The sequence below is a fragment of the Martes martes genome, assembly GCF_963455335.1.
Source record: "Martes martes genome assembly, chromosome: 18".
Classification (NCBI taxonomy): domain Eukaryota; kingdom Metazoa; phylum Chordata; class Mammalia; order Carnivora; family Mustelidae; genus Martes; species Martes martes.
The window spans coordinates 2,624,011-2,651,523 of NC_137906.1; the positions used below are offsets into that span (position 1 = coordinate 2,624,011).

The following is a 27,513-nucleotide window of genomic DNA, read 5'->3' on the forward strand; positions in this document are numbered from 1 at the left end:
AGGCAGCAGAAGAAAGCAGTGATTCGGATCACCCTAACACAAGAACATCCCCCGTTCTCTATCAAACCGGACAGACTCTACAATACAAGAAAAGTCAAAGGAAGCCCCGTGTACCTGCTGTTTCCGCCCCTCCCCCTTCCCAACTCATTCTTCCGATCCCACCAGAGACCAGGGGATCTTGGGATGGTTGACAACTGTCACCTAACGAGGCTCACGAGCAGACTGACAGGCCCTGAGTCGTGGTTCCCGGGTCTTCAGCGGGACTCGGGTCCCCAGACTGCCCAGCCCCACGGCCTGGCGCGCCCAACCCCCACCGCGCCCCGCCCCCACCACAATCAGCTTGTGAGATTAGCACTGCCCTCCCGCGGCGAAATTTTATGGACCAAATCTGGCCGGCCACTGGGCTCTGCAGCGTAATCTCCCCAGCAGCTCACAGCCACGCTTCTCCAAGGCTAGAACGCGGTGGGGCTCCCGGGAGGGAGAGGCCAGAGGTAGCTTTGAACATCTGGAGGGGGAGGCGAGCACGTGCCCGCGTCCCTGCCCTCTTCCCGGGCTGTTCAACCAGCCGAGGCCTTGAAGGATCTGCCAGTAGTGTTTGTTACTGGGTATAAATTCGCCCTTTCTTTCTAAATGCTTTTTGGTGCTCTTGGCTCAGAATACCAGACAGAGACGGGAGACCTGACTCTCAGGCAGGCCGGCCGCCTCGCAGGGGAACTTGAACTCGATGTGCGTGAAGCTGACAGTTCCTTGAAGGCCTCGTCACCATCCATCCGGTGAACCCTGCCACCACCCGGAGTAAAAGCAGAGCAAAACCCACAAGCACGGATCGAGACTCCGTGCACCTGTCTCGAAGCAATTATTGACATTATCACTCCACAATGAATCGCTTTTTGAAGTTGTTTTCCTGATATTTAGCAGCCTGAATACTAATCCCCTTAACAAAACTGTCCCCACGCTCTCTCCCCTCCCTGGCCCCCCTAATCTCCTTCTCTCCAGGGGGAGGGCGGGGGCCGGGGACCAGCCAGGCGACTTCGCAGCACCTGGATTTGCATTGATACCTCCCTTGTCATTCATGTTACCAACAGGAATTAGCATAAGGCATTAAGGGAGACTCGGGAGGAGAAAAGAAAGGCCATTTTGATGGAAATAAGGGGCAAAGGAATAATCTGCCATCGACTAAAATGCTTATTTGTGTACGGTTTCCCAAGCAAAGCTCAGAAAAAGCCTATGTTGATTTTAGTGTACACAAAGAAACCTTAATCCTTTCAAGGCAACTAAATCACCCCCAGAAAAGCAGCTCAGAAGAAAGGCACCCTGTCAGGGGGATGGCTATTCACAACCAAATAGATGCCACAAATCACACTCTGTAAGTAAACAAAAATAAGAATGTGGGAAACGTTTGATTGGGAAGGGAAGGGGGACAGAAGTGGGGGCGTCCGGGCTGGGGGGCGGGACTCTCGTCACTCACTCTTCAACCTCCCTGAAGAGGGCCTTTCAACTCCGGGAGGGCAGCGAGGGCCTGAACGCAGGTCCCAGGGCCAGCTCCCACTCTAAGGCTGATCCCAGAGAAGGTTAAAGACATTCCAGAGCTTTTTAGAGCTACAGAGCAGAAGAGGGATGGGCGGCTTAGGTGCCGGAGCGGGTAGGGAGGGAACCAGTGGTCACTGAGACACCTAAGACCTTTTGGGGCCCTGTCCTGCTTGCCTCTTCCTCCTCCTCCTCCGCCCCCCTGCTCTCTCCCAGATCCACCAGGGTCTACCCCATCCTCTTCCCTCATCAAAACGAGCAATAAACAATTAGGCATTTTTGCAAAGAAGCACTGTATGCTCTGAGCTGCACGCGTCTTCTTTTATTGGGCTTTTAGCATTATGGATAACAAATTGGTACAAACTTTCCGTCCATCAAAGAATATGATGAAATATAAAACTAGAATAGTCCATTATGCAATAAAAAAGATAAAAATTCAATGTGACAATAATTCTGGGAGGAAAGGCAATCACAGCGGCACATACACCTCAGGGGAACGCCAAACATAACGTACGATTCTAAATTGCAGTGGGTTCCAATTCTAAAATAATCCGGGAGCCCAAAATTACTGCACTTGGAAACGTGTCTTACTAACCAGTTAGCAAAAATGCTAGCCCAGGCGCACGACAGGATGTCGGAAGTGGCTTCCAATGTCGCCCCTCTACGAAGGAAGGCCCAATTCTGTTCAAGCGCTACCGAGACTCTGCCTTGTAACCACAGACCCGAGGTGACCCCAGAAAGCACACCTCCACTTAGCAATCACCACGCCAGCGCCTCAATCAGGTTCCACGGCAAAGAGGAAAAGATAGAACGGCTTATATCACTTACACCTTCCAAATTACACACCTCTGTATCGCCAGTGATTAGAGACTCCCCTACGTTTCATTATTTCCAACAACACTGCTACAGATGAAAACTGCCCAGAAACCTATTGGCAATGATTTAAGAGAAGTTTTCCCTTTATGTACTGTTACATCATTAGCCTCTCTTAGTCCGTACTGCAGATTGGAAGAAACTAATGGGATAGCACGTATTTAAATTTTGCCCTCTTGCTCGTTTATTAACTTTCCAGAAAGCCCACAGCAGAGTAAGGCTTGGTTTATGGCCATATCCTGTGCATACTAAACACCCACGGGTAATTGGAGACCATAGAACAAATCAGCTGTTTATAGTTCTCTGACTGCTGGGTAGTTGATAAGTAACAATGAAGTTAAGGCATTTGGAGAACTATTACTCTCCACCACGGCTTCCTACGTTACATTAACGTCACAGAGATGGTGATTTCTTCGTCCAATCAATTTGAATAAGGATTCAGTGTATTCTGTTAAAATAAACCATTCCTTCATACGTCCCAGAAGCAAACGGATTCTGTCTCCAGCAAAAACACAAAATATGAACAGCGGCTCCAGAACGAAAAACAGAAAGACTGTTTTTTACTAGGACTTCTTAGGCAATGACAATGAGACAAAAACCCAAACCCCGCACTGTGCGGAATTCAGGTATCTTACCTTTGTTTACAATAACAGTATTGAAGAGTTTTTCAGAGCTGGCATCTGATGCCTGGAAAACATGAAAGGGAGAAAAAAATGTTATTATGGTCACAGATATTGCCATCAGCATCATCACTACCATGAGTTTTCAATCAATTCACTACATTTTTAGAACAGCCTGATGGGGAAAGCAGACGCTTCCCCCAACCGTCCACAAGGTGGTGCTGTTTGACTGCAGGAGATAGACTGCAGTGCCGCTCTGTGCTGGGGGAAAAATCCTGATTTTAAAAAAAGTGTCCTTATTAGACATATTATCTGTGCAAAACATATTTCTATGAGATGATACACAAAGCAATTCAGCTCATTCACATAGCGATTTTGCAATTTCGTTGATAGATCATTATTTTAGAAATGGCACTTTTTTCCCTTGATATGTGCAGACACGCCTGGTTTTCAATTTTCTTTCACAAACCAGAAATGCCTATTATTTAACGTTAAGCCCTTCCTCACTAAAAAGTGTTGACTGGCGCTTCCAGAGATTAATTTAAAGATTCACCCGATGACCCCAAGACCCCTGTTCCTCCTAGTAAGCAGGATGACCTTGATGTTGAAACAGAAGCCAACTGACCCGGCCCACAACCCGAGACTTATGCCTACCATCAGCCCTAGAGCCTTTCCATTTTCCAGAAATCCTGTCTTCTAATTATTACAGGGGCTCGAGGAAAGTGAAATAAGCCTGTTTAAACAGCGAGGGCAAAGCCAGTGTAAATTATACACTCATGTGCTGGAAAATAAACAGAAGTTGGTTTGGAGGGAATGCTGCAATGTTGCAGAAGCAGGGAATATTTCTAGAACTTCTAGAGGATTTAAACAATTGAACTGAAAATCGGCATCCCCACTATATAATTCGAACATGGATCTGCATTTAAAGTTACAATGGCGATGTTGGGTCTCTGCCGTTTTTCCCATGCAGCCCTTGTAAATCACTCGCCTTTCACACTTTATACATAGAGATGCATGTTTTGACAAAGCAAAGCATAGAATGTTGGATAAATACAGAGGGGACTGTTGGGAGTACGGGGAGGGTGTATCTGAAGTGCACATAGCCTGACTCGGGGGCTGGCTTTGGGCGACAAAGAAGATACTCAATTTAGCCTCTCTGTGCTACGTTGATGAGAAACAGATATTCTTGTGCCTATCTGGGGAACGTGTTCTAGTTCTCGATGCAAGTGATACAGAGAGACATAAAATATTTTTATTATGAGGATTCCCCCCCCCCTTTTTTTTTTCCTTTAAAGCCTCCTCCTGTCGGGGATGGTTCGGAAAATTTAAGGATCCAGGAGAAAAAGGAGTGGAGGAGTGAAGTGTGGGCCTGTGCACACGGTTATGCAGAAACAGTTTAAAATAAATCCTAGAGAGCTTTTAAAAAAATTCTGCATGCATAGAAAATATGCCAAAGGCCTTCCTGACATCTTAAAGGTAATTAAATTTAAATTGTATACGATAATAGCTTCCCGTAAAAATAAGCCGCGGAAAAAAAAGTGTGGCATTCGGAGGGAAACAAGATATCCATTAAGCAAATCAAGAGGATTGTTATGAAGGCAAAAATGACAGGACTAGGGTGGTTACACTGGGATACCAAGCGAGGTTTCTAGGAATGTGAGTTTCCCCTGCTGAAACTCAGAGATAAAGAGGATGTCACCATTCCTGAATGAAAAAAAGCACTTCTTCGTTCAAACTGGAAGGACTATGCTAAATTCATGGCTGAAAAAAATAAACTCCAGCTGATATGTTTAAAAGAAAAAAAAAGGCCCAGTAATGAAATCATCTTAAAAGCGAAATAATCCTCGCAGATATGGGGACCGCTAACTCAGAGGCGTCTCGCTGGCCCAAAGAAACAGAACGACAAATGACTGCACCCCAAATGCAGAAAACACGGGTAAGGAAAGGAAATGGCTCCCGGCTGAGTTTTTGTTTGCACTTGGGCCGTGGGCGCGCGCCAGAGAGGCCAACCCGGGCGGAGCCGCAGGTGAACGGGCCTCCGGCCGCCCGCGCCTCCCTGGGGCCGCCGCCTTCGTGGGCCCCACAGGACACCCCGCTCTCCAGGAGGCGGCCAGGGGCTGCTGCCCTCGCCGCGAACCTGCGGGAGGTGACCCCCGCGACGCCGGCCGCGGGCGGTAAGGCAGGAAGTCGGGCGGCGCGCTCCGGGGGGCCTGGGGGCCGCCGTCCAGGACGCGCTTCCCGAAGCCCTTCACCTCCCCGAGGGCCGCCCGCGACAGCCGCGGAAGGGACCCCCAGAGAGGCCTGCACACCCCGTGGGGCGCCGGCTCCTCCCAGAAGGGCTCGGGGTCCCTCGGTCTCCCGCCCAGGGGGTCACGGCGACGGCGGGCCACTGCCCTGCAGAAGAGAGAAAAGGCTTTTCGGCCCCAGACTGAAGTGGAAACTACGGGGAAACCGTCACGTTCCCGCACGAACTTCCGAACCCCAGGGCCGCCGCCGGGGCGCTCGTGCGGGCTCCGAGGCTCCGGCGCTCCGTCCCGGGCGCGCTCTCGGCCGCGGCGCTTGGGGACGGAGCCCGCGAGCCCCTGCATGCCCGGGGCCATTTTCCTGCCCGGTTTTTTATTTTTTTTTTAACTTTTATCGCTATTTCTTTCCCCCACGGTGAGCGGCAGCCCGCAGGCCGGTGCGGCTTCCCTCTGTCCTTCCCGAAACGCAGGGTCCCTTCGCGCGCGGGTCGCACGGCCGGGCTGGGTCGGGGAGGGCGAGGGCGGGAAGCGGCTGCCCGGGGGCCGGGCGGACAGACAGCGCGCCGCGGCCGCCGTCTGGGGCGGGGGGCTGTGCGGCCGGGGGCTGTGCGGCCGGGGGCTGGGTCCCTCCCCGCACACGAGCGGCTCCGGGGCCGGGAAAGTTGGCGAAGCCCAGCGGAGGCGCGGCACGCGCGGGGACCACACGGCGAGCACCGGCCTCCGCGCCGACGCGGGGACGCGGGCGCCGGGCCCCTCCGCTCCCTCCGGCCGCAGACCCCGGGGAGCCCCCGCACCGCGCCGCGGGAGGGGACCCCAGCGGGAGGCCGAAAGCCGCCCCGAAACTTCCGCGCGGTTCCTGCAGCCGCGGCCGCCCAGCCCGGGCCCCAGCCCCAGCCCCGCCGGCTTCCGCGGGCACCGCGTGCGGGACCCCCGCCCCGGCGCCACCGTCCCCGGCCCGAGCGCGCGGGCCCGGCCTCGGTCACCGGAGCCCCTCGGGACGGGAGGCGCCGGGTCGGCGGCCGCCCGCACCCCCCGCCCCCCGCCGCCGCTCCCGGCCGAGGCCGCCGGCCCCAGGAAAGTACAAAGGCGGGCGACCGGGCGGCGGGGGAGGCAGGGGGAGGGCGGGGAGGAGGGGTGACGAAGGGGGGCCCGGGCGCGCCAGACGCGAGGCGCCCGCCCCCGCCGCCCCTGCCCGCCGGCCCGGCCGCCGCAACAAAGACCCCCGACCCGGCCGCCTCCACTCCGAGCGCGGGCGGCCGGCGAGGGGCCGCGCCCCCGGGGCCGCATTACCTGGTCGCACGGGGTCAAGCGGCGCTGTCAGCCCCAAGTTCATGGTCCGGCTCCTCCGCGGGGCCCCCGGCGCGGGGATCGCAGCGCCCAGGAGGCGGCCGGGCGCACGGGGAGGGAACGCGCGGCTCCGGCCGCGTCCGCAAGTCCGTCCTCGGGGCGCCGCGGGGTCCGAGCGCGCGCGGGGCCGGGTCCGCGCCGGGGCAGCAGCCGCACATCCAGCGCCGCCGAGGCCGGGCGGTGGGGCGGGGGAGCCCGGTCCGCGCCCGCCCGCTGCCTCCGGGCCGCTCCTGCGGCGCGCGGGTCGGCCGGGCACGGCGGGGACCGAGCGGCGTCCCGGGCGAGGCGAGAGGAGCGGCCCGAGCCGCGGCCGCGGCGCGCGGAGCTAAGAGCGAGGCGGCGGCGGCGGCGACAGGACAAAGGAGACCATGTGCGGAGGGAGGGAGGAGGGAGCGGGAGGAGGAGGAGGAGGAGGAGGAGGAGGAGGAGGGCGCGCGGCGGCGGCGGCGGCGGCGGCGGCGGCTTCTCCCCGGCGGCCGCCTCGGGCTCCCCGGCCGCCGCTCCCGCCTCTCCCGCGGCGCCGCGGCCCGACCGCTCCCGGCCCCGCCGCCGCCGCCGCGCCGCAGCCCGCGGTCCGGGAGCCCTGGTCGGGCGGCCTCGCGGGCGCGGCAGCGGCGGGGGCGCGGGGCGGGCGGCGCGGGGCGACGGCGCCTCCGGGCCGGGGCTGGCGGGCGGCGGGGCGCGCGGGGCGGGCTGGGCTCCGGGCCGCGCTCCGCTGCGGGCGCCTGCCTCTCCCGCCGGCTCCGGCTCAAGTGAACTCCATCGGCGGCCGCCGCGGGCTCCCGGGCCGGACGGGGGGCGGCGGGGGCGGCGGGGGCGGCGGCGGCGGCGGCGGCGCGGGGGCCTCGCTCCGGACTCCGCTCCCCGACCGCGCCGAGCGCGCCTCCTGCAGACGCTCGGGCGCTCGGAGCGGGACTTCCTCGGCGCGCGGAGCCCCCGCCGCCGGCCGCCGCCCCTCCTCCGGCCCGCCCCGCGCGCCCCGCCCCGCCCCGCGCCGCCCCTCCTCCCGCCCCGGCGTCGGGCCGCCCCGCGGGGGCGCAGTCCGCGGCGCGACGTCGACAGCTGTCGCTGCCCCCGCGCCTCGGGCCCCGGGTCCCCACGGCGGGCGGCCCCTCGGGCGGGCGCGCCGGGAACTGCAGCGCTCCCCGCCCTCCCCGCTTCCAGCGCGGCGCCGCGGCCGGCGAAGGCCACGAGGCCCGCGGCCTGGGGTTGGGCTGAGGCCCGGCCGGCTCCGCGCCGAGGGCGGGCTCCGAGCGCGGCTGAGGGCCGCTGAGCCGTGTGCGTCGGGGACGGCCCGGCACACAGTAGGTGCTCAGAACAGAGTAACAAGGGCGCTGCGGAACAAAGGGGGGGGGTCAGAGTCTAGTGTCCGAACACAGAGCTCGTCCTCCAGCCTCACCCCACCACGATCAAAGACTCCCTGCAGCTGGTTAAGTCCCAGGGACAAAGCCCACGACCCGGCCCCCGGCAGACACCCCCGCAGACACCCCCGCGCCGCAGTCTTCCCATCCGCTGACCTCTGCAGGCCTCACGGCCGCAACGGTGCGGCCGGCCGGGCCCCCCAGCGTCCGCCAGAAGCAGGGAAGGGAGGAAAGGACGCCGCGGCCTCACGAAACGGGCAGCGGTTACCATCGTTCTACCATTTATGGCCCCTTGGTACCCCAGGGCCCCCTGCAGGGTCTGGAAAGGAAGGCGCGGGGGCTCCATGCCCATGAACTTGGTGTTGGGTGGATTCCTCCGCATGACCCACTCCTCCCAGGGCGTGCCCAGCTCCCTGCGGTCTAGGCGGGGAGCCCCTCTGCGGAATTCGGGCCTCCTGACCGGCTCTCTTGACCACGGAGGCCCTGAAAAGGTACTAGGCCGTACATGGGGATGAGGCGACCCTACGCCAACTTCTGGAGTTGCAACTCTGTGTCTGCGGCTTGGCAGGGCGCCTCCTTAGTGAGCAGGAAAAGTTGCTGTGGATTCCCAGCACCAGGGAAAAGAAAGGGGCACACAAGGCGAGCTCGCACCGGGGAGGGTTCGAGGGTGGTGCGGGCAGCCCCAGGGGGAGTGAGGGCAGCCCACAGCTCCCCATGTCCCTGCTGGTGCCCATTACCGGGAGCGCAGTGGAGCAGAGAGGAAGGAACGGGGCTTGGGAGAGACGTACATCACATACAAATGCCATGGAGACTGGCTGAAAGCAATAATGTCCCTTCCTCACCTCTTTGAAGTTCAACATCCATCACAGTTGGATTTCATGGCGCTCCTGAAAAACCTCTCAAGAGGGAAAACGGGGGTGTTTGCTGTACCGCGTGTGTTGCTTTAACCTCTCTATATAAGGGATTTTGGAAATGGGGTCTCTTCTCTTGAGCCTGACCCCCTCCCCAGCTGGTAGCACTGTGTGGTGTTTCTAAAGACCCTTTAAAATATATATATATATATATATATATATATATATATATATATATATTCCATTTTTCTCTACGCCTACCCCCAAAGAAGTCAGAAGGAAGGGTGCCTCGGCCAAAGACATGCATTTGGACTTGGATTTTCCAATTGCTTATAAGATGTCACAAAACCCAGCTGAGGCCCTCAGGCTAGGGGCATTCACGCTGAAGCAGTTTCTGCAGTAAGAAGACAGCTCAAAGGCAAACATTAAATTTTCAAGAAAAGACATTAAAATGTTGTTTCTTTTGGTGCAATCAGAATGGGACGCTTTTCTTGTCTTGTTCCTCTAATAAAATCAATATTACAGGGAAGAGATTGCCAGAGCTCCTGCCAGGTCCCCCACAGGGTAAACGGAGATGCACAAAAGCACGGGGAACTTAGCTGACCAACGAAAACAAGCACTTAGCCCTCCGCAGAGCTTTTATGCGGCAGCCTTTCTGACACTTCACCATGCCTTGCATTCGATCGTCATCTCTGATTGTCAAGGATTGGATCTCAGAAAAGCCTGGGATAAATCTGCATGTGTCCCTGTATTGTGACGATTTGTAATCCAGAGGAACGTGGAAACGCCAATGGCCAAGCCTCTAGAGAATGCGAAGAACCGGCGTGTACACACTGTGTCCATATTTGGTCCCCTGGCCCCTGCCTGTGACCCTGGTCCCGCCAGGCCTCCACTACCATGTGGCTGGCTCCCTTCCAAAGCCTCTCCCCAGACACGCGCATGAGTCCGTTCTGATGGGTTTCCAGGTTGTTCCATGCTCCCTCCTTTCTGGAAGGGCGGGAATCAATATCAACGTTGAGAAGAAAGAAAGGAGGAAAGGAAAAGGAAAAGAATGATCACCCCAGGGCGGCTGGGTCCCCGTCAGAGGTCTGACTTTCAAGAACCAAGATTCATCACGTGGCGGCGGTGGTGGTGGTGGTTCTTCCCTGAGAAACTTGGCTTTCCTTTATTGTCATTTTCATCTAAAGGTGGCGGGCAGGGGTGTCTGGGTGGCTCAGTCAGTAAAGCATCCTACTCTTGGTTTCGGCTCAGGTCATGATCCCCTGGGTCCTGAGACTGAGCCCTGAGTCAGGCCCCAAGCTCAGCAGGGCGTCTGCTCAAGATTCTCTCTCCCTCTCTGTCCCTCCCCCCAACTTGTGTGCATGCACACTCTCTCTAAAATAAATGAAGCTTTAATAAAAGAAAAAAAGTGGCTGGCAGCCACTATGTTATATTCAGAAGATTTAACATACCAGGCACTCATGGCTTCCCTAACATCACCTTCCACCTCTGAACCAGATCTCAGGAAGGCAAGTGTTCCAAGGCAGGTACCCTAACACGACACAGATAAAAAGAATATGGACTCAACGGTCTTTCCAGCGTTAGATCAGTTATCTCAGGAACAAAGAGGAATTTTAATATAAGACCAAAGACCTTAGTCAAGTTTATGATTTCCAGCTAAAACTTAAAAACAAACAAACAAACACAGACCAAACCCAAGCAAAATTACAATACGGAGTCATCATTCTCAAGTCTCAAAATACAGCTAAAGATTTGTTTTTAACCTAATGGCAAATCAATGTAAATCAATGTTAAATGGCAAAGTTTTGGAGTTTAAAATGTGATTTGGTTCAATTTGTATCACAAATTACCAGACTGAGGTTAAACGATTTTTTGGTAAAATGTTTCTTATAAATTCTGGCCTTCTGTAGAGCATCTTGTTACAAGAAAAGCTCTTTAATTTTGTGGCATCCTCTCTCCAAAATATAATGAACTTCAGGCATTCCCAACTGAACATGGTTGGTGACTCTTAGCAGGTGGAGAGAGGTTAATCAAGAGGAGGTCTTTATGAAAATGTTTGCACTTCTATATTTTACTTGTTTTTTTTTAAGTCAACTCTATGCCCAACCCCAAGATCAAGAGTTGCACGTTCTACTGACTGAGCCAGCCAGGAGCCCCTTGAGCTTCTGTATTTTAAATTATGTGGTATAAGAAGACCACTAGAGAGGAGAGAAAACCCAGGATTCTGTCTTCAAAACTCACCTTGGGAAAGAGGTCACCCCACCTGGGTTATTTCTGTGTCTCTAAGAGCTTGATCTTTTCAAATTCTAAAGCTCTACAAGCATTGGGAATACAAGTTTCTATCCATTCTTTGGGTAGAGGTTAAGAGACAGTGTCTGGTTGACATCGTGACCCTGTCATTTCTGAGCCAGGAGACCCTGGAAAAAAATCCCTCCACTCTCCGTGCCTTAGTTTTTTTCATCTTCATCTGAGGTATGGGGACACAGTACCCACACCTCCAGGGTGGCTGTCTGTAATGACACCTGTCACTTAGTTAGTGGCTCTGTGTGTTGACTGTCGTGATCAAAGATGGCACTCGTTTTTGATTCCTGGGGAGGCCAACAAAACGAAAGCATATTCTAGTACCGTTGGCAATGGCCATTGCACTGGCCATGCCGTCTGCTGGATTCTTTTGACGCAAACCTCCGCACTGATAATGAGAACCACTGCTGGACATCGGGAATGACACCTGTCCTGGAAAACATGGCACCTGTAGTGGGGAGCCCCACGCACACAGGCGAACAGCCCTTTCGGACGGGGTCGAGCCAGAGACTGTATAAGCTTGGGTCACTGAGAAGGCTGGTGAGTTGGGAGCCGTGTGCGTCTTCTTGATAGGTGATAAAATCCAATCCTGAGTCAAGCAAGACACTCCAAAAGTTCACCAGGCTTCTAGGTGTCATCACCTCCTAATGGAAAGAGCTTTAACTTCTTCAAACGTAAAACAGTGTGCTTCCCAATTATGTCGTTTTGATGCACTGAATTGTAATTTCTGACTTAAACAGGCCCACACTGTGATCCAGGACTACAGGAATGGTTTCTTACTGGTGCAGAGGCATGTTTTGCTGGTTTTGTTCCCTTTTTGTTGTGGGGGATACCCACCACCCTCAATGCGATTTTAAATTCGACCATCGAGGACTAAGTCTCACCCGTCTCTACTCATGCCGGAGCGTAGCAGCGCTATGAGGGACAGGAGTCTGGACCGCTTGGCACTTAATACTATCCACTTGTCAGGATATAATGCTAGCCCATTCCCCGTGATATCCCTTCTTTCCGAGCCGACCTGGTTTCTTGCGGACGTCATTCACATCATGGAATTTGTGTACCTGTCTGGTACCCAGTGCGGTACCGGGAGGCCTCCCTCGATAGCCAACAGATGAGAGAGAATGAACAGGCCGCTGAGGTTTTCCCAGCCTGCTGGTAGGGCTGGGGGCGCCTGACAGGCTTCAGGGTACCCTGAGAGAGTGGAGAGAGGCTAAGGGCAGAGGACACTGCTAGGAGCCCGGAGAGCCTTGCGGTTTGCCTGGGGTGGGAGCGGGGGCTGCCGCTCCTTCCCCACGGCGGGCGACCGACAGCCCTCGTTTGGAGAGCTGGAGCCAACAGGCTGCTCACCACCAGGGAGCAGGAAGCTGCCCCGTTGCCAACATCGTCCTGCTTCCCACCTCTGTTGACTCCTGACATTACGCCTTCTGTGACGTCCAGCCCAGATTAAAACTCTTTCTGGGTCCTAGGGATTTCTCCTGCATCGGCCAGATCACTTGAAACTGTAGATCATGACGGCCTCCCCTCGTGATGCACGGCCGGTCAACCTCGGCCCCAAGCCACTCGGCTCCGTACCCCCCCGCCACCGCCCCTTCTGCATAGGCAATTTTAACACGGAAGCTTCATTACTTATCATTCTGCAAGAAGGCGACAGTAGCTCACGCTCTCACTGCTGTAAAGCAAGAGCCTCTACCATTACATGCCTGTGTTGCTACCATTGATCACGGGGCCGCAACAAGGGAAGTAAATAAACCGACCCGGGTTAGTTTATGGTGCATACCATTGAGACGCAGGGCGGAATAAATATCTTCCAAGTGTGGAAGTCAAGGAAAAGAATTTTACTTTCAAACTACACAGTGTGCTATAAACTACAAAGGGAAAAAAGTAGAAGACCCATAAACTACCTCTCACTTAACCACCAAATCTACATTAAAATATTAATATTCAGAATGTGACAACGCCACAAAGAAAGGCAATGAAAAATGAAATCATACCCAGTCTCTGCTCACGTCGCCCAGAGGCACCTTATTTTTTGCTGACGAGCATGAGATACAGACTCTGAGGCTGGGCCCTCCTGGCTCGCCGCTGTGCTTTGGTCACCAGCCCCGCCTTGGTGACACCATTCCCTACTGGCGGGAGTTCGCCATCTGGGGTCTAGAGGCCTGATGTGATGCGGAGTCCCAGTTCTGACAGGGGTGTCTGGCCCCTTCGTCACTGTACCATGTTCTGCCATCTGCACGACGGGGTGAGACTTGATTCCTCACTCCCTTGGCCAAACCTGGAATTCCATATACCTACAATGTAGAGAGGGTCCAAGGTCCAAAGGGTCATGGTCAGGCTGTCTCGGCTACGCTCACAGAGGCAGGGTATGTGCGCAGTCGACGGTTCTACGGTTTAAAAGGTGACCGACACCTTATATTAAGGTCACCTGCAAAAGTAACGTGAGAAATGGTGGCCGACTGCGTGTCAGCATTTCCTTCCTTACAACCTTCCCTCAAGGGCTTTGCTCTTTTGCCCTGGAAAAATGGAACCTCAGGTAGAGATAATCTTCAGGACCCTGGAAATCCCATCCTCCCCGTCTACTAACACACGTGGGCCTAACAAAGCTTTTGTGCTTTCATTTTAGCTGCATTGGGTCCTGGGCTGATGGTCCCGATATTTGCAGAAATTCTCGCTGGGCAAGAACGCAACACGTCCTTCTTCTGTGTCGGTGACTCAGACAGTCGCTGGGGGACTTACTATGTGGGCAGCCACAACTGCAAAGAATTCCCTTGGTTTAGCTTCCCTGAAAGCATTCCTGTTGATGAATGTTTCTGATTTTCACCCTTATCCTGGTCTTAGCCGTTCTCCCTGCCCCTCGCATACTGTCAGCACGGAGTGGAAAACTCTGACGTGGCCGTTACAGTAGACTCGATCTCTGTGGCTTCATGAATCAAACGAAACGGGCAGACTTTGGGAATGGTCACGGGCTGTACAAACGCCAACTGCTGTGATCACATCCTGCTGTGACTGAGGGTAAGGGCAGGCCTACATGCTTGCAAAGACCCGTTAATTCCTCTCTGGTCCTGCATAATCTCCAATGATTGCTTCTGCTCCAGACTACAGGTTATCTTGAGGGTTTCCGTAGGGAAATACATTCAGGACGATGTCTGACATGTATTACCTGTTTCCTGGCTCACCTCTGGACACGGTCATTCCTGTGGGCCTTACCTTGCCTTAGTGGGCCCAGGATGCCGCTTTGGAGATCAAAGATTCCATCCCTTAAGGGCCAGGACTGTGCCCTAACACTCCCACTCCCCATCATCATTCCCCCTAACATCTACTACGAATGCCCTACGTGAGGCAGATGGTCAAGAAACACCACTCAGATCAATGAGTTAATGAATGAATGACTCACATCTCTGCCAACTAAAAGAATGAAGACATTATCTCAAAAACAAGCTATGAAAACCTTGCCACAAATCGCAACCAGTGTAGGATTTCACAGAACACGGGAGCCCTCCATCGTGAGGCTAACATGAGAACGCACGTAAATTCTCTTGGAAACTGAGCGTTCAATAAGCTGCCAATCATTGTGGCAGCTACGCTCTAAATATGGCCTCTAACACCCCTGTATGTGTCTGCTCTTTTCCCACGAGGAGGTGGCGCTTACATCCTCCATCCTGGAGTCTGGGCTGGACCCGCGACTCTCTTGACCAGGGGAATTCGGCGGAAGTAACGTTTTTGAGCGTCAGGGCTCAGGCGCTAGGAAGGCCTGGAAGCTTCTGCTTCTCGCTGCTTGGCACCGGGTCACCATGTTGTGAGGAAGCCCAAGCAGACCCGCATGGAGGCTTCAGCTCTCGGGACCGAGGACCCGGCTGAGTTCCCAGCCAAGGGCCTGTAAGAGCTCGCCAGCCGCGGAGATAAACATCGTGGCTTTGGCTCCCCCAGCCCAGCTGAGCTGGCCTTCGCCGAGGCCACGTGGAAGAGAGAGGAGGAACCCGGAGCAGACGGCAAAATCGAGAGCTAATAAATAAAGGTGTTTTCAGTTATTAAATCTGTAGCTCGTTACAAAGCGATAGGCCAGTGAGACAACCATCTAGGTCGCTCCCAACGTTCAGAGCAAGGAAGCAGGTGCGCACCTGCCCGGGTAAGGTGCTCCCACAAGCTTCACCTCTGCTTTCTCGCCCCCGTGAGGGAATGGCGCGGACCCTGCGGTTAGAGAAGGAACGCGACTGAGACAAAGATCAATACTACCAACGCGAAAATGCTGATATCGGAAAAATCTCGGCCGAAGGAAGAGTTTTCCATTTGATAAAGCAGAAGAAAACTTGACATGACGATGTTAACGAAAGAATAAATCTGATCTCTCCCTTTCCTTTTGGAGGCTGCAAATGTTTGCAAAACTAAAAAGTCTTTAGTAATCCCTTCTTTTATCTAAAACAGATTGCTGTTTCAAGCACAGCCTCATGAAACTGCAGGTTCAAAGGAACCTGAAACCAAATTAGCATAAAATCTGGAATTCTCATTTCCACCAAATGCACAGCTGCCATCTGACAGCTCTTCTGTGATTTTTGGGTTTCAAACGGAAACTGAAAGTAGCTGAGGTGGCACAGGCCGGGGCTCCGTGCGTCCGTGCCTGCTCCCTTCCACGAGCTCACACGTTCCAGAGTCTCCCTAGAACCGCGGGTCGGAGACACCCCGCCGTGGGGCCGGGTGCCCGGCCAAGCCGGAGGGGAAGCGGGGACCGTGGAGAAGGCAGGCAGGGCAGACAGAAAGACTCTGCTTCCACTTTGAGGGGTGTGAAATATTTCTAAGTAAATTCACACAAATCAGAGTGAATCTGCTGGGGGGGAGGGAGAGGAAGAACACCCTTTCCCAGTTTTTGCATCACAAATGCCAAGAAGCCCACACTCCAGACACTTCGGTCTAAGCACCACGGGCGCGCATGCGGACTCCCTCGCACGACTCCCTGAGCACGTCCAGAGCTTCCCCTTTCGGTAGTGACAACTCGATGCCACCACATTTAATTCTGGAACACCCAAGGGGGGCCGCTTTGCCTCCTGCTGAAATATCATCACCCCTGGGACAAAAAAGGTCACACTTCTTTTACAGCAAAGGGGGGAAAATGAGATAAAGTGTATCTGATGCCCCTGATGAGTACAGGTGCGGGGAGAGGATTTTCTCCCCCACTATTTGAGAGGGTGGATTTGCCCTGAGCCGCCCCACACTTCCTCCTCTGATCCCCCTATGATCAAGTGCATGAATGCAAGTGACAGCTGGTGGGGCTACAACCACAGCACATGAAAAGCAGGCTGCGGCCGCACAGGGAGGAGAGGCACGGCCTGCCCTTTCTCGTGAGCCTCTCTGTCCACTGCGCCCCACTCAGAGGCCATCTGCTCCCTCCTGAAGCTGGACGTGAACGTGAACGTGGACGGGGCAGGGGCCTGCATGGTGGGGTGTGGAATTCACAGGGAGGCCAGTGCCGGGCTCACTTCCACCCAGGTCCACGCCTCCTTTGACGTTCCTCTACTGTTAGTGCACAACTTTTCACTTTCTCCAGGAGAAAAAAAAAAATTTAGTGAGCATCTGGTATTTACACAGAATCTTAGAGGGAGTTGACGGATTTAATTACAAGTGTTAGTAAAACAGGAAAATTGTAGCCAGGCTTTCAAATAGCCACTCGCCTGTAAGCGACGAGACTTCTCCTTTGTGCTGCCATTAAAGGACACGATTCACTTCCCAGCCAGGAGTTTTCTTGGAGAAGGGGACACAGGTGAAAAGACAGCTGCTGGCTGGTAGCTTTTATTTTAATGTGCGATGCTGTCCTTCTTATACAAAGATCAAGCTTACAAACAACGTTCAGTGAGGCTGTGGGCTCAGGGTTGTTTTCCGGCTCGCACAGGTGGTGACGGATTTCCTCTCTGTCACCAGCGCCCGCTCACCGCTGGCAGCGCACATCTGTGAAAGGACTAGCCGGGTTTCCAGGCTCCACGTAAGCCCGGGAAAGTGACTGCAAATAGCCGACCTGCACGAGGATGAGCAAACGGACCCCGTCCTTACCGGCAGCTGGCTCCGGCCAGTTTTAATGCCTGGTTGCAAGTCCGGGGAAGAGCATCGCACACGGGCAAGGTCAGCGTGCTACCCGAGTCCTGGGCCGGATCGGCGAGGCCAGAAAACCCGGGTTTTAGAACAGGTTCCGTCCCTACGGGTTGTGACTTTGGGGAAAAGTCACAACCTTTTTCCTCCTCTAAAATGCCGAACAGGTTGGGAGGAACAGTCTCTCTCTCGCTCTCTTCCAAGATCCTGGGATTCTGTACGACCTCCTATCTAGATTATAAACAGGACAGCCTCTGTGCTGGAAAATAACATTTCCCTCTTTCCATTTTCTTGGAGTTTACATCATTAGTATCTAAGTAGGACATACTGCTTGACTTATTTTTCCTGGGGTTCCCACGCTCTTAGAATTTCCTGATAAATCAACAAAACGTCCGAAGCATGCCCTGTCTGGTTTGCATTTAATGCTTCCAACCGGTGAGTCCCATATAACGTCCTCATCAAAACAGTCGGGGCACAAGTGAGCGTCTCAGGCCCTGGGCCTCTTGTCCCTTGGTACCGTGGGCCCATTAAACACATTTGTCAGCTTTATGTTTTAAAAGCAAAACCAAAAGGGTAAATGTGTCATCACATACTTTTTAATCTGAAATCCACACGGGAAGGAATTCAGAGAGAGAGAGAGAGAAAGAAAAGACACCCTCCCCTAAGCCCCTCACACACACACACAGAGGCACACGCACATGTGTGCACACGCACACCTCTCCCCGCCACCACACACTCATCGGAACGGGCTTCATCGTCATCAGACGGGGCCGAGGCATGTGCACACCACACTGGGAACCGGCGCAGTCATTTCTGACGCTCCACAATCAAATGAAACAATAAGTAGCCTGCGCCGGGCCTGAAAGGGGAGAGGACCACATGTCTTCGCTCTCAGGACTTTTTCTTTTTTTTTTTTTCTAACGTGGAAGTTTGGCTTGGAAAGAACTTGTTGCACAGACACATGTGGCCTCAGCAGGATGGATCCTTAACTGAGGAGACAGATTCCAGATTCAGGCGTGCTGGAGCAGGGCTTAAATCCTCCGAATTCGGTAATGGAAAGTCTGGGTCACATTAAGGGTTGTGGGATCCGGGGGTAAGATGTAGTTCTAAGTCAGCCTCTCGAGCAGCCTGAGCACCCCCGAGAAGCACCATATGTCTCCAGTTCTAGCTCTTTCCTTCTCTCTTGGCACTTTCCTTTCAAGGGGCCAGAAAATCCCCGGCTTCAGATGGTTTTCCTGTGTATTTAATGATGACTCCCATCCTTAGAACGGCCTTTTCTTTTTTTAAAGTTCTTTTCAAATGTTTCCCAACTTTTCATTTGAAAAGTCCCAAGCTTCTGGAAATGATGGAAGGATGGTCCGAACGACACCCAGGCCGCCTTTGTTTCTGTTCCTCGACCAACGTTTGGCCCCAATCACTCTCTCTCTCCTTACTCCTGACACGAGCGCCAAGGGGTGTCCATGCACTTACCTGGTCCCTCGGGGTTGGTGCGGGAGAAAGGCGTCTACTCCAGATCGCCTTCTGGCACCTTCCCTGTGGCTGCTTATCTGAGTGGCAACGTCGAAGACACTGATTGGGTCACGTCTACAGGTGGACGGGGTCCCTGTGACCCGAACCCCGCCCTCCGCCCTGCACATGCTCGGTCCTTCTTTGTGCTTCCAGGACTCACGAGGACTCCGTTCTGCTGAGGGGGCCTGGACACAGCTTTGGGCTCGGTGGTCAGTCAAGAGGGAAAGCGGGCTGTGGGGAAAGGGGCGGGCCTGCTGTCCTGGGGAGCTAAAGGCCCTTCCTCATCCGCACGGACTGCAGACGGGCTCGTCGGGGGCCCGTAGGCACTCGCCCGGCTAACCACCCGGCATAGCATTGGACGCTCTCATCCCTGCTTCTTCATCCCCAGGATGGAAGGATACCGCGCCTACGTCAGCGTCGCTGAGAAGTCAGTGACCCGCGCCCAGTGAGCGCGCAGTCGACAGAGCTGGTCCTCCTGCCCCTGATGCTCCTTGCAGGCCTCCCTCCCTCAGGTGCCCCTCTGAGGAAGAGCTGACGGACGAGGCGCGATGTGGACGGACATCTGACCTCGTCAGCCTCTTAATCTCGTCAAAGCCTGCTACGCCCGCCACGCAGGACGGCCCCCACACACGCGGAGCGGCCTGGGCCGGGGGAGGAGCCACGGCGAGAGGGATGGCAGATCGGGAGAGCGTCAGGACAGAACCGAGGAAGGGCAAGATGTTCCGGGGGGCGGAGGGGACTCAGAGGTGGAAAATGCACGGGAGGCCGAGAAAGGACCGACGGCGGGTAAGGCAGCAGGTCTCCGGGGAACGGCCAGGGATGCGCTGGGCCACGGACAAGCGAGTGAGTGAGGGACGGGGCCAGAACACAGAAGCGGGACGTACGGACGACGGTGCGAGGAGCCACGGGAAAGCCCCGGAGACACACAGGGCCAGAGTCCGACTTCAGTGGCCTGCGGTGGACGGTGGTCTGCGGTGGACGGCGGTCTGCAGGGGACAGTGGTCTGCAGGGGACAGTGGTCTGCGGTGGACAGTGGTCTGCGGAGGAGGGCAGGAACGTGGCTCCCCGCCCTTGCGACTGCCGCCTACAATCTACTCTGCCAGATGCTCTCTCTCCCTACGGGATACCCCCGCCTGGGGACGGTGTCCGCCGACGCACATATACATGTATTTCTTCATAAAGAGAAGCAGCCATTCACGCCAGATCAGCAGTAAATGATCGCAGTGTCCCGTATTTTGCGTTCACAGACCATTTTGTCCACGAAAGCCAATGCAAGCACGAGGAGAAAGAGACCCAGAAAGCATCACGGTACTTGGAAAACGTGGCGGCAAGTCCCTCCTGGCAGGAGGTGGAGGCTACTCCGCTCCCCCGCCTTGAATTTGGCGAAGTCGTGAGAGCTTTGATGGGGTGGCAGAAGTGGTGCCATTTCCAAGGCGAGGCGAGAAGAGGCCTCGCTGCTTCTGCCTCTCAGGAAGCTTCCCCCACAACCCAGCTGCCATTTTGAAATGGCCAAGCCACATGGGAAGGACCCGTGGAGGCCCCCACGGAGGGTCCCAGCCACGCTCGGCCCTGAGTCATCCCCACCCAGGCACGGGACGTGGGAGGGAAGTTCTCTCTGGATGGTTCTAGCCCCTGGAATTCAGATTCGAGTCACCCGGACATCCTGGAGCAAAGACGAGCCGTCCCTGCTGTGCCCTGTCCCAATTCCTGACCCACCGAATCCGTGAGGGTAATAAAGGGGGGGGGTGGTTTCACACCGCTAAGTTCTGGAGTAGACAACTAGAACAAACACGTCTTTAAATACGGATTTCCCGCTTTGTCATGGGCATTCGCCATAATCAAGTCCTTCATTTCTCAGGCTGTTTCCACGACTGGGCACGGGGGTGGGGGTGGGGATTAGTGTGAAAAACTCCCGAAGCCCAGGCCACACCGGAGGGCTGTAGGAAGCTCACTGATGGGACGGCAATCGCCAGTGTGAATTGTAGGGGTACGGGAGGTACGTCCCACCGCACACCGGGGCATCTCACCATGTCACTTTTAAGAGAATCAACAAATGCAAAAGAACTTGATAAATACTTTCCATAACAAAACACAATTGGTTGCAAAGGGATCCAGCTCTGTTCCTCATTAGTTCTCCCTCACTTGTCAGACAAGCTCGGAGCTCACCAAAACCCACTGTGGATTCTTCATAGTTTGCGGGAAATGGGACTATCCGTTTCCTTCGCAGCGCGTGCTTCCCGGAGCCCGCCTTCCACATCTGGAGTGCGGGCCTGGCTCCCTCTGGCCAGGGGAAAGGAGCATCAGCTTCCAAAGAGAGGGAAGAGCGGGTCACCGCCGCGGCTTTGGAAGTGGCCGTGGGGCAGAGGGGGTGGGGAAGGCCGGGCTGCCATTATCAGGGCTCCCAGGTGCCCCGGGATCACGGCAGGTGATCACACACTTGGCTGACATCAGAAAAAAGAACCCTCACTCCCTCTTCTTCTTCTTTTTTTCAAGGAGGCTTTTTACCCTCATTAAATGAAACCTTATCTCTGAAAGACTGCCATCCTCAGCAAATGACAAGTGAGCCTAATCTCGTTTTCTGACAACTGATTCTTGACAGCACCTTCCCTTTGATTTCTGAGACACGTAGTTAGACATATATTAATCTGTCAGTCATCATCCCTAGGAAGAATAAAAGAGAGAGAGAGGAAGAAAGAAATGAACATTTGTGAATATGAAGGCGAGACAAGGGGCGAGGACACCTATTTTAACTGACGCATGAACATTCCTTTCTCGCGCAGCCCCCGCCCATCGGGCTCGGGGAACATCCCCGCAGGGGAGAGGCAAGCCGTCCAACCCAAGGGCCTGCGGAAGAGACACCCCGGATCGCAGGCAACGTGGTCCAGCGGAAGGGCGTGCGCCCTGGAGTGCGGCGGACCGGGTTCAAACCCCCGCCCCACGTGAAGGTCACAGGTTGATTGAATAAGATCTTTAATCTCGCGCGTCAGAACCCTGCCTGTAGGATTCGGCTCACGGCTTCTGCGGGCTACAAAGAGTAAATAATCTTTATCTACTGCACAGGTGGGCATGAAGTCGGCACCCAATCTGGCATTTCCAGCGGGAACACTACCACTGCTATCTCCGCTCGGGTCTCCGGGGGAGATGCTGAATAGGGAAGCAGGAGGAAATAAGGGTCTGCCCCATTCCCTAAGAGGTCACGCACGTAGAAGGGATTCGAGAACTACACGGCAGCGCTCACAAGGACCGCCAGGAAGAACCACCCCCCCAAAATGGCGCCACATGACTCTGGAAAACTCAGACTCATGCTGGTTGCTCCCAACCCACACTCAATCTCAGACACACGGCCACCCCTGCCTCTTTTTCCAGGAGGAGATTCTGAACTCTGTCCCTGAGGCATCTGCAAACGAGAACGGACGTGTGCTGTCTGTCTGCTTGTTTGTTTCGAGGGGTGCGGGAAGTCACGGAACCATATCTGTCTTGGGATCCCTGTGGGGTGAACCAAGTCCATCTGCCTGGCCGGCAGAGAAAAGGAAACGGTGTATTTTCGACAAAATGTCATGAGTCAACACCTGCATTGGGAGCGGTCACCAACAGCAGTTTTTTTTTTTTTTTTTTTATCTTTTCATACAGAGACGGACAGAGAAGGGAAGACGCAAAGGCCTCCAGCATTACCTCCCAGCTAACGTGGCATGAACGAGCCAGGCGCTCGGGCTTCTCTGCAGAGGGCACGCCCGCATATTCTGGGGTTGCTGAGCCTGAAAATGATCCCGAGAAGCCTTCCCCGGGAGTACACCTCTCTGAGACGGGCCTCTGGGTTACAGGCCTCAAGCCCCGCCACGCCCCCGCCGGGAGCGACAATACGAAACACCCGAGTGCTCTCTCCACGGCCTCTGCCGCATTGACTCCACCTGCCGGGGCCGTTATTAGATAAACGAGCTGCCACGAGAGGGTCAGAACACAAAGGACTGGGGAAGAGGAAGGAACATGAGGAGTCTACGGAGTCACTGGCACCCACTTCCTAGGGACAAAGTGTTGTTCTGTGAAGAACGGGCACTTCCCGGGACACCTGCCATCCCTTACTCTGCCCTCCTCCTTCCTGTTTCTGCAACCGGATCCTTGGCTGCTGGTCTGTCTGCACTCACGGGTGATGGAGAAGGAAGGAAACAGAGGTAGCACCACAGTCCGGGCTCCGCTGCGGTTAACAAAGACCACGTGAGACAAGACAGACTGGGAGGAGGAGGCGATCCGTGGTGGGGTGAAAGTTCCTCTGCACACCAGCAATGGGGGACACGACCTTCTTCCTTCCTCCTCCTCCACCTCCCTCAACCATCCCTCTGGCACTGTGCCACCTGGATCGTCATGGGCCCCAAAGAAGGAGGAGTCCCCGCACAGGGGTGGAAACACAACGGAGGAAAATCCCTGGAGGAAAAGGCAACAGACTTTTGGTTTTAGCAAGAATGAACTAGAAAGTCTCCAAACCAGCGGCTTGGAGAAACGTGATCTTTAGGTAACTGCTCCACATCTGCTAAGACTTTATAGTCCCCGGGAAGATGGATCAAGGGGACGAATGACCAAGCCACTCGCAGGCCATGTCAACCGTGGGGGCACACCGGAGATGCACACAGGTCCATGCTGGGCTCACCCAACAAGACCTAGGAGTCCGGAGCCCCGGTTTGCATCTGACCATGCCTATTGCTTCTGCGCTCTGGGCCTTCTGCGATGCTGGCCCTTCTCAGGATTTGTGGGAGGAAGATGAAGCTAAAAAGCACCCCATCAACTCCAAAAGGAGTTCTGGAGTATATTTATATGTATATAAATGGGTATACGTTTGGTATACATTTAAATGTTGAAACACTGGGTGTTACTGTTCAAAAAAAGTTTCCAGAACTTGAGAGGTTATTTTATAACAGAAAAATTACAATTAAAAAATAATTAAAAACAGGGGTGCCTGGGTGGCTCGGTCAGTTAAGCATCTGACTCCTGATTGCAACTCGGGCCTTGATCTTAGGGGTTGTGAGCTCAAGCCCCCTGTTGGGAAGCCTACTTAACAACAACAACAAAAACCTAAAATATAAAGAATGAAGCTGGCCAGCTGCAGAAGTAGCCCAAGAAACTGCCTGAACTCATGGCTGAAGGGTCTAGAGTGACCCCAGTTCAATCCAAGTGACCTTACTGTGATCTCAGGGAGTCAGGATCCCAAATATAATTAGAAGTAAGAAAGCTTAAGTTGGATCCTATCATTCTCTATGTACCCACTTTTCTATATGATCTTGTATCTTCCATCCAACCAACCACCCATCCATCCATCCATCCATCCATTCATCCAACCAACCATCCATCTATGAATCCAACCATCTCACCCACCCTCCCGCCAATCCATCCATCCACCCATCCATCCACCCATCCGTCTATCCATCCACTCACCCATCCACCCATCCATCCACCCATCCGTCCATCCGTCCACCCGTCCATCCATCCATCCAACCGTCCATCCATCCATCCATCATCTCCTGCACGTCTAACGTGATAAGCACAGACTACTTCGCACCAGCACACACAGATAAGGCATGGACTCTGCTCTCGGAGAGCCCACTGTCCAGTATGGGAAGCAGTATGATCAGAAAGCAGAATTAAGTGCTATAATAATAGAAATCGGTGCGTGGTACTGGGGATTTGCACAGGATGGAAGTGCCAGCTGCCTGAACCTCTTGCTCTCACAGTCCCTGCTCGCCTAGTGACCTTCTGATTACAATTTGGTTTCCTCAGGGATTGTCCTTTGGGGTTAGAGGTGCCAACTGGGGCATGTAAGTCATTCTGCCTGGAGCCGCTGGTGATACTGCTCTTTGTAAACAGAAAGATTGGTGTTGTAATTTAGTGGGCTTCCCTGGAGTCCGATTAGCACGATCCCCTCTGAGTTTCCAGATCGGGCTGACCGGATCATGTAGCTGCCCTTCCAGGAGCCTGCAAGCGAGCCGCCATCTACATTCCCCCCTTGCTGTTCTGTAACCACCACTGGCGGGGGGGTTGGAGCTGGTACAGGAGCTTCCTCTGTCCCTCTGCTTTCAAAAATCACGCGTCCCACTCTTTTCAGTAAGTCAGTGACTGCTATGTCTTCACTTCCCTTCACGCGGTTCCACCGCAAGCGTGATGCCGCCTTCCTGCGCGTATGAGGCCGTGGGGGTCTCTGGTCAAGGCTTTCCTAATGAACAGATCCAAGGGCCCTTTCTGTCTCTTCTTCTACACAACTCGCTGACTTCCACTCCCTTTTTCACTGGGGCTCCATGACGGCCAGTGATTATTACCCTCTTGTTTCGCTTTTCCTTTAATAGTGGGATTTTTTCAAGGTCCCCTTCAACATCTAGAAAGAAGGAGGTAGGAGGCTCTTACCCATTCCCCAGCTTCTATCATAATTTCTGAGCAGATGGTGCTCAAGTCTCCAGCCCTACACTTCTCCTGCATTCCAGAGCCATACTTCCAACTCAACTGTTGGACGGTGGCACTGTCTCACTGGCACTTCAAAAATCAGTTTCCAGAAAGGAACTCATAGGCATTTCCTCTTGATTGCCCATGGCGTGGACTAGGCCGCCCCCTCTGCTCCCCTCAGTTCACCAGATCCTCTGGACACCTTCCTCCCTTCCATCCTCATGGTCCTGGCTTTTGTGCACGTCCTCAGCCGGTTGGGGTAGCGGTACTGACTGTCTCTTCCCAGCCTGGTGTTCCACTCTCTCTTTTCACCCTTGTAAAGGCTCCAGACACGACAGGCCCGAGGACGGAGGTCTGTGCCAAACCATCAGATTCCTCCTTCCAGGTTGACAAATAAGAAGGGATGGAGATTAGCTGTCAGATCTCGCCTCTGCCCCACCAATCTTGTCCACGGATCTTGGACAAGGTACTTAACCCCATTGAACAAAGCTTCCTCATCTGTCACAGTGGGTTGGCAACTTGCTACACCCTAGGCTGATAGGAGGAAACTGGGTAGATCCCATCCAGTGCAAAGGAGAGCCTAGACATTTACAGCTATCTTGGCTGAAAGGAAGGGAAACCGGAAAGTAAAATCATTTGATTTGCCTTGCTTGGCCTGTGGTGCCCAGCCCTGTATACCGTACACGGTAGGAACTCAAATATTTGTACTTCCTTTGGAATAAGGAAGTCTCTTTTAGCACGTCCCAAGGAGAGGAAGAGTAGCACAAAGGGTAGGGCCGTCCTTTCCAGGGATAATTTTCCTTTCTTCAAGCAGTTACCAGGATTGACTATCTTTCCCTTCAACCATCAAATCTAAATCATTTCACCAGCCTGCTGAATGGCTGCCCACTGCACACCCAGCCAGGGAGGAAGAAGACCCAGGGAGGCTAGAACTCATCTCTGCGCGAGCCAGATCTGTTTTGTGATTCTCTACCGAGGCCCCTTCAGGATGGCGGCAATCGCTCTACAGTCAGTGGCTGGGCATAAAACTACTAGGTCAAAATCTGTAAATAGGCTTGGGGTTGCAAGGGTAGAGGAGGAGCGGAAGTAAAAGGAAATGGGGTTGTTGGTTCTCTTCTACTCAGGGCAACTCAGTAACTGCCCCCTTGGAAAGCTGAACAACTATAAAGAAGGTGCCCTTGCTCGTGGAGGTCATGGTGAAGCACGGACGTGGTGAGCTCTGTCTGCCCTGGGCTGTGCCTGGACACAGGGGAGGGACCCAGTTCCCCTCCTAGGTCCCTTCCAGCTCACGATCCCATGACGCGTTGTCTACCACGGGCTGCGCAGCCCGGATCAAGTACTCTGGGTCGATGGGTCCGAAGGCTTCACTCTGCTTCACGGTCTGACTAGGCAGAATTTGTCCCATTTCTTTTCCTCCCTCAGTGACAATGGTGACGCATCTTATTCTCGGTTAGCTTCACATTCCCAGACTTCTTCCTCAACACGCGCTGTTTTCTGCCACACGCACACGAGGACCAGGGCTTACACATGCGCGGAATCAGCTAGAGTTTGATGAAGACGGGGCGGAGACAGAGGAGCTAACGACAATCATCATTTCATCTGTAAGCCTTCCTGCCCCACCCCGGCCCTCCGTGTGCAAAAAAAGGCAATTAAAACAGGGTTCAATTAAAAATACCGTAAAAAAGAAATCAAATAAAATATTAAAAAGCCATGTGCCATTATTAAATAAGTGTTTGTGAGAGGAGGTCCTTCCACTGTAACAAACAGCCCAGACAGAGCAGGAAATCATCCCCTGGCCGGGGAGAACGCACACTCGACGCACACCTACAGGGAATGCCACTTTGTTCTTCAGCAAAAAACCCGTGTCTTATTGAAAGGTAAAAAAACGAGGCCCCCCTTGGCCATGCTACAAGCGTGCGACTTGTACTCACTGCACGTTTCCAGTTCTCACCCGCCCCAGCCACTGCCTGCTTTGCCTCCAGGAGGCCCATCTCCCACTAAGCCCCACGAGGAGCGCGGTGGGTCTCTCCGAACCGGCTAACTGCGGTCACTCCTCTGCCCAGCTCTGTGCGGACGTGTCCCCAGAACCAAGTCAGAAGCCCACGGGAGTGATAACGGGCTCTTTACCCAGCCAGCTCAACACTGAAAGGCGGCACAAGGAATTGTCCGATTCTAACTTTAACTGAGACTCTGAAAAGAAAAAAACCCGTGTGCAGGCCAGTAAGATGTACAAAGTGGAGGGATTCAGGAGACCAGGGTTTTAGTCCTAGTGGTGTGACCCTGGGCGAGTCACGTTAGCATGTCTTGGAGCCTCTGAGTTGTCCTTACAAGCTGAGGGGGCGGCGCGAGCTACACCGACTCCCTTTCAGCTCGAATCCTCTGC

At 54.3% G+C, this 27,513-nt stretch overlaps 1 protein-coding gene across 3 annotated transcripts in view; it reads right to left on the bottom strand.

The window, feature by feature from the left end:
• AUTS2 (activator of transcription and developmental regulator AUTS2) overlaps positions 1 to 27,513 on the bottom strand; it is a gene marked incomplete at its 5' end in the record, with an annotated part of 1,085,698 nt that overhangs the window by 78,649 nt on the left and 979,536 nt on the right. For all 3 annotated transcript variants that reach the window (XM_080830209.1, XM_080830208.1, XM_080830210.1), the window contains one exon: positions 3,036 to 3,087. In XM_080830209.1, the coding sequence (XP_080686335.1) occupies positions 3,036 to 3,087 (52 nt within the window). The remainder of the gene's footprint in view (positions 1 to 3,035; positions 3,088 to 27,513) is intronic.